The 6,804-nt window shown below is 51.9% G+C and overlaps 1 protein-coding gene across 1 annotated transcript; it reads right to left on the bottom strand.

Annotated features, from left to right (window-relative positions):
• Positions 1–2,508: 2,508 nt before the first annotated feature.
• Egr1 (early growth response 1) lies at positions 2,509–6,266 on the bottom strand. Its single transcript, XM_013020454.1, has 2 exons — positions 5,699–6,266; positions 2,509–5,019 (listed from the first exon to the last, which is right to left on the bottom strand). The coding sequence occupies exons 1-2, from the start codon at positions 6,000–6,002 to the stop codon at positions 3,695–3,697; spliced, it is 1,629 nt and encodes a 542-aa protein (XP_012875908.1). The 5' UTR covers positions 6,003–6,266; the 3' UTR covers positions 2,509–3,694.
• Between the last annotated feature and the right edge of the window lie 538 nt (positions 6,267–6,804).

Raw genomic sequence — 6,804 nt, forward strand, 5'->3', positions numbered from 1 at the left:
TACCACTTGAGCCACAGTGCCACTTCTGACTTTTTTCTTTTTGCTTATGTGGTGCTGAGGAATCGAACCCAGGGCCTCATGCATGCAAGGCAAGCGCTCTACCACTGAGCCACCTTCCCAGCCCACTTCAGTTATTTTTATGTCAACTCACTCTTACTACTGGTCTGTAAAAAATCAGTAAGTTTTAGTTGTGCCCTATTTCAACCCTATAAATGAACGTGAGTTTGGACTGTCAAAACCTATTGAAACTTGGTATTAGAATTAATAAAAATTAGCAAGCTTGTTTCTTTTTTTCTTTTTTCTTTTTTTTTTTTTGCCAGCCCTGGGGCTTGAACTTAGGGCCTGAGCACTGTCTCTGAACCTGTTTTTGCTATCACTCTACCACGAGCCACAGTGTCATTGCCAGCTCTGTTTAGGTAGTACTGAGGAATTGAACCCAGGGCTTCATGCATCTAGGCAAGCACTCTACCACTAAGCCATATTCCCAGCCAGGACAGTTTCTTAATCAGCCATCTACAAAGGAATAGTGTTGTTACTAAGGCCAATTCCAGGACTCCACCTCAGATGTAAAGCATCTAAGTATGCTCTGAGATGGGGCCTGGGAATTTCATCCAGATGCAGTGAGACACCTAAAAGCCTTTGCCTTAAAGAAGACTCTTATTTTACTTTTGCTGTACCTTGTTCCTTGAGAATCTGGGCTGAGAAGCGCTAAAGAATGTGTAGCAGGCACAGACCTGTATTCCCGAGCTAGAGCAAGGGGGAGAAGAGTAGGCAGGGCTGGAGAGGTGTGCCAACCCAAATTTGTCCTATTGGGACCTGCAGGCTCACCACAAGGCTCATCCAGGGATGTGCTATTGTCTAGAAAAGGTGCCCGTGCTTCAAGCTGAGGCATCTGGAGTGGGGGTGGGTGATGGGAACAGTGTTGGTGGTTAAGGACTAGAACACAAAAGGACTTGACATGCCAAGGGGCTGTGAAAATTCCTCTGACCCCAGATATAGGTCAACAAATCTGGGGAGACCCTCAGTGGGAAGGGAAGGAATGGAGATGGGTTGACTGTGACTTTGTATGGGTCTAATAAGTATTCTGGGTAGAAGGGACACATCACTGTGTGACTTCAGGGGTCAGATGTTGAGAAGGGAGCCAAAGTTATGAATTCCAGGACACCAAGTCTATTACATCATTGGCCCAATGAATGGGGGTGTTTCACCAGTTCAAACCAAACTTAGACACCAGGTAGTGCTTCCATTCAGTACCCATTCTCTTCTCGCTCCTGGGTTAAAAATTCAACCAACAAATACAATCATGCTGTTCAGTATACACTATGTGGGAAATGAACTATGTAAATTGTGAGCAGGGACAGGAGAGGGAAAATGGGAGAAAGTGAAGGGGTAACATTGTCCAAAAAAGAAACATACTCACTACCTGACTTATGAAATGGTAACCCCTCTGTACAACAACTTAATAACTAACAGTAAAATTCTATCTAAAAAAAAGAAACAAAAAAAAATCCAACAATCCCAAGGCAAAACCCAAGAAAATTAGCTTGACTCTTACTTAGGCTTCCCAATCCAATTTTTTCCACTTTTTCTAAGCCCCTGGGAGGGTTGGTACTCTTCTTTGTGCTTCAAAAAGCCCTATATTATATAATCTATAACATCATGTTGTAATTTTGGCTTACATCTGTCTCTTTAACTCACAATCTGTATTCTTGGAATAGGAACTGTTCTTGCTGCGTCCATCATGGCCAGGTCAAGGCCTCTCACAGAGAAGACAGATGCTCGCATACCCACAAGCATTGCTCCAGAAGTGAAAGTGGACCCTTGGGGATGGAGCCAAGAGAACCTAGCACTGCACCTCTTCTACATAATGGTGACATCTTGGCCTGAATAGAACTTTAAGATACCAGGCCATCTTGCTCACTCTGCTCTCTGTCCCAGGATACTGCCAATGATGGCAGTTCCAGCTGGCAAGTGGTTAAGATTTTCTTCCTGGAAGGATTCTTGGCTTAAGAACTGGCCTTTGTCTTTGATGCCCTCACTTGCTATTTTCTGACTAAGTTTTTTGTAGGTTCCCAAAGGCTTGGTGCCCCCTTTTTTATCCCCAGGTGTGCAAGTGTTCTCAGTCCTAGGTAGTGGGGTGGAATGAAGCTATCCAAACATGATGTTGAGAGAGCACTGTCTCTAGCTATAGGTCCCTGTGGTCATCTTTAGCTCTAACTAACCAAGGTAAAGCTGTAGCCCACACCATGGCTTGAGGCAGAATAGGCTAGTGTCAAGAACATAATTAGCATGACGCTGTGGTTCTGGGTCTAATGCCCAACACTGGGGAGGGGGGGAATGTAACTTGGTCTCAATGCTCATTAACAATTCACTTCAGGAACACAATGGACATGACTCTTGGAGTACCCTTGTACCTGTACAGATTCTAGAATATTGAGGACCACCACCAGTAGGTCTGCTACTATAAAACTTTGCCCTGGGGCCCAGGAAATACCCAATCACAACTACTTTATTTTCCTTTTAATTTTTCTGAAGGATATACACCACATATCCCATGGGCAATAAAGCGCATTCGATGTGTTTATAAGCCAAACAGTCACTTTGTTTAAGCAAACACATATACAAAGTAAAATTAAACCACAAAATAATGAACTCCATGTTCATAACATACAAAAATCGCCGCCTACTCAGTAGGTAACTACAACATTCCAACTCCTGAATATATGTATAAATTTACATTTTTCAGTTAAAAAAATAGACTTCTGAGAGTTCAGATCTAGTTTTAGATTTAGTTTTCTTACATTCTGGAGACCTGAGGCTCAGCTTAGCCCCTTATGTTGCTCCCAAAGCCTCCCCTTAAATCCTCACTCCTTGCCCCCCCCCCTTAAGGCTAGAGGTAAGCAGGTCCCTCCCAAGTGCACATGTCAGGCCATCAGCAAGGCGTGTCACACAAAAGGCACCAAGACGTGAAACTTTTTAACCAAAAGGACAAAAAATTTTTTTCAAAAAAAAAAACAAAACAAACCGTATTTTTTTCACATGTGAGAGTACAGTCAGGCAGTATTTACAAAAAGGTTAACGGAATGACACTCGACACATGCTCTGATTAATACCTAGGACTGCTGTTTCAAAAAATGTTTCAAACTTATTGTCACAGCATCACAAAATAGAGGATCACCATTGGTTTGCTTGGCTTTTCTTCTCTCCCCCCCTCCCCAAAAGTGAGGACCCAATTCCAAATAATACAATAGAGAATACAAATCATCTTCACATCAAGAGTACCCCAAGAAAAACAAAATCCATGGCACAGACACTGTACAAGGATACAGGGGTGAGGCTCTAAGGGCCCAAACCCCATTTGCCAACTTGTTTTTCTAGCATTGAAGGGAGCAAGAGGGTCAGGCATATGCTGGAGATGATACTGAAATGATTTATCCAATATCCATGCAAATCAAGTTCTTTGGAGAGAGGTGAAGAACTTGGACATGGTTGTTTCAGGCAGCTGAAGTCAAAGGAATTTGGGGGAAAGGGGAAGTGGGCAGAAAGGATTGTTGTTGGCCAACAGACCTTCCACTCCAACCGGAAGGGAAGGACTTGGCTCTGAGAACCTCCATCTGACCTAAGAGGACCCTCTCTTGGGTCATCTCCTCTCCTTTGTGTCTCTTTTTCTTTTTCCCTTGTTTCCTTTCTCCCTTCAGCAGATTTCAATTGTCCTCGGAGAAAAGGTTGCCGTCATGTCCGAAAGCCCTGTTGAGGCGCTGAAAGAGTTGGTGACGGCCGAGGAAGGGAAGCTGCTGACCTGGGCAGGGAAAGCAGGAGGAACGGAGGCATAGGTAGTGGCCACGGAGGGTGACGCAAAGCCACTGTGCACAGGAGATGGGTAGGTAGAGGAGCTGGGAGAGGAGTAGGAGGTGGGCACAGGGGATGGGTATGAAGTGACCGGAGATGGGTAAGAGGTAGTAACTGGGGATGGGTAAGAGGTAGCCACCGGGGATGGGTAAGAAGAGAGGGAGGTGGCGGCCGAAGAGGCCACAACACTTTTGTCTGCTTTCTTGTCCTTCTGCCGCAAGTGGATCTTGGTGTGCCTCTTGCGTTCATCACTCCTGGCAAACTTTCTCCCACAGATGTCACAGGCAAAGGGCTTCTCTCCTGTGTGGGTGCGGATGTGGGTCGTGAGGTGGTCACTGCGGCTGAAGTTGCGCATGCAGATGCGACACTGGAAGGGCTTCTGGCCCGTGTGGATGCGGATGTGGCGAGTAAGCTCATCCGAACGCGAGAACCGGCGATCACAGGATTCCACCGGGCATGCGTAGGGGCGTTCGTGGGGTGGTGTCTTGCTGGGCCGGTTGGGATACTTGCGCATGCGGCTGGGTTTGATGAGCTGCGACTGATAGGTTGTATTGAGAGTCTTTAAGTCCTGGGACCCCGACTGCGTGGCAAAAGCCTTTATAGTAGAGAGTGGAGTAAGAGAAGGCTGCTGGGTACGGCTCTCCAGGCCCTGGAAGGGCTTCTGATCTGTGGTGCCCAGGCCCAGGTCTCCCTGCTGCTGTGGAAACAGGTAGTCCGGGATCATGGGAACCTGGAAGCCACCCTTGGCTGCAGGGTATGCAGGAGGCGGGTACTGGAGCGCTGCGCCTGTTGGGCCTGGAAAGGCCTGGCTTTGTGGCTCAGGGAAAATGTCAGTGTTGGGCGTAGGGAAGGTGGGTGCCGCTGAGTAAATTGGGCTGCTGTCATTGGACGGCACTGCACAGCTCAGGGGTGGGCTCTGAGAGGCCGAAGAAGAGGATGCCGCCACTGGAGATGGTGCTGAGGATGAGGAGGTCGGTGGGTTGGTCATGCTCACCAGGCCACTGACCAAGCTGAAGAGGGGCTCAGGCCATAAGGTGTTGCCACTGTTGGGTGCAGGCTCCAGAGAGAAACGGCCGGTGTAGGTGATAGGAGGTAACCGCGTGGTTTGGCTAGGGTAACTCGTCTCCACCATCACCTTCTCGTTATTCAGAGAAATGTCAGGAAAAGACTCTGTCAGGAGAGAGAGAGGTGGGGAAGACCTGGTTACTGGAGAATCATCACTGGAGGACAATGAGGACCCCAGCTACCAGGCTTAGGTCGGCTGGCTACCATTGACTCCTGAGCTGGTTAATAATTGATAAGAGCAGATTGCAATGTTCCTGGACCTGCTCCAGTGGCAGAGCCCATTTCAAAACATCTGACGCAAACAGAGAATCCCCCTCTACTGCAGCTCCAAGTGCTCAGCAGCAGTGGCTGCCACGGGGCCAGGGATTCCCGCTAGCACCTCGGCTGCCACCCGCGGCTAGTAAGCTTCCCCTACCATAGACCACCAGGGCATCCCTGTCCCTGGATGTCGTCCCTTCCTTGAGGAACGAGCAGCAGGCAAACGCGAGCCTTCCTGGAAGGGGGGGGGCAGTCCTGCTCATCAAAACAAGCCCTCCCCCTTTCCACCCACCCACGCAGCGCCAGAGCTCTCCATCCAAAACAAATGCTCCGTCCTCTGCGCACCGCTAGGAGAGGGCTGGGGGGGGGGGAGTGTCCCCGGGCATCCCTCCAATATAAGATCCCGAGAATGCGGAAAATTCAAGGGAAACCCCAATTGTATCCCCAAGGTCCAGGAGCAGCCCTGTGGTGAAGGGCGTCAGGATGGTGGCGAAAGGGCTCATCCTCGGCAGAGGCCACGGCTTACCTGCGGTCAGGTGCTCGTAGGGTGGTTCTCCCGGCTCCCCCTGAGGGTTGAAGGCGTTGCTGCTGCTCCCGCCGCTGTTGCTGCCTCCACCTCCACCGCCCCCGCTGCTGCTGCTGCTGCTGTTACCACCGCTGCCCTCTGGGGCCCCGGCGGCCCCGAGGAACTGGGGAGCCCCGTTGCTCAGCAGCATCATCTCCTCCAGCTTGGGGTAGTTGTCCATGGTAGGCGAGTGGGGAAAGGAGCCGAACGGGTCGGAGATCTGCAGCGGGGACATCAGCTGCATCTCCGCCTTGGCCGCGGCCATCCCGGACAAGGGGGGCTGGAGAACTGGTGTTGTTTGGGGGCGGGTGTGCGCAAGCCCCGGGGCCGGAGCTATAGGGGACACGCTCGCGGGGGGCTGGCCGGGTCACATGCGGGGCACAGTGGGGAGAGCGCAGGTGGGATCCCCAGGCTCGCGGCTGCAGCGGGCCGAGGTGGACCCGGCGTGCCGCGCGGGCTGGGCAGGGGCCGGTCTTGCGGCGGAGGAAGCTGGCGGCGGCGGGTGGCGGCGGCTCCCCAAGTTCTGCGCGCTGGGATCTCTCGCGACTCCCCGAATCCGCCTCTATTTCAAGGGTCTGGAACCGTTCGGGCACGCCTCCGTCGTGACGTACATGGCCATATATGGGATGCAGGAAGCCCTAATATGGCAGGACCGGCCGGGAGGACCCGGAGTGACGTGAAGCCCACCCCAACCCCCCATCCTGGAGCGCCCACAGCCTACACCCTGGGGCCCGCGCCTGCTGCCGCATCTTCAGCGCCCAGGCTTCGGAGAAGCTTAGTGTCCGAGCCGCAGCCCGGCCACTCCCGGACCTAGGGCTCCGGAGTTCTCAGAGTTGCCTCCGCCCCTTCGCCCCCCCTCCTCCCCTCCTCCCCGAGCCGGAAGCGGCAGGGCCATATCGGGCCATCCCATATTAGGCAATGCCCAAATAAGGGCTGTTCCGGCGGGGGATCCTTCCTGCTCCTTATTTGGTGTTTCCGGGTCGCAGTGTGTCGCTCCCGCGCTCGCTCGCTTCCCCCCCCCCCTCGCTGGTTCCCAGTCGGGAGTCCGGGAGCGCGCAAGGAACCGG

This window comes from Dipodomys ordii, unplaced genomic scaffold (assembly GCF_000151885.1).
Source record: "Dipodomys ordii isolate 6190 unplaced genomic scaffold, Dord_2.0 Scaffold50, whole genome shotgun sequence".
In the NCBI taxonomy this organism is placed as follows: Eukaryota; Metazoa; Chordata; class Mammalia; order Rodentia; family Heteromyidae; genus Dipodomys; species Dipodomys ordii.

Bases quoted from the DNA above. Each gene is read 5' to 3' on its own strand.
- Egr1 (XM_013020454.1), bottom strand. From the start codon at position 6,002: ATGGCCGCGGCCAAGGCGGAGATGCAGCTGATGTCCCCGCTGCAGATC. The intron at 5,020-5,698 runs GTAAGCCGTGGC...CTCTCCTGACAG, and splicing joins CTACGAGCACCTGACCGCAG to AGTCTTTTCCTGACATTTCT.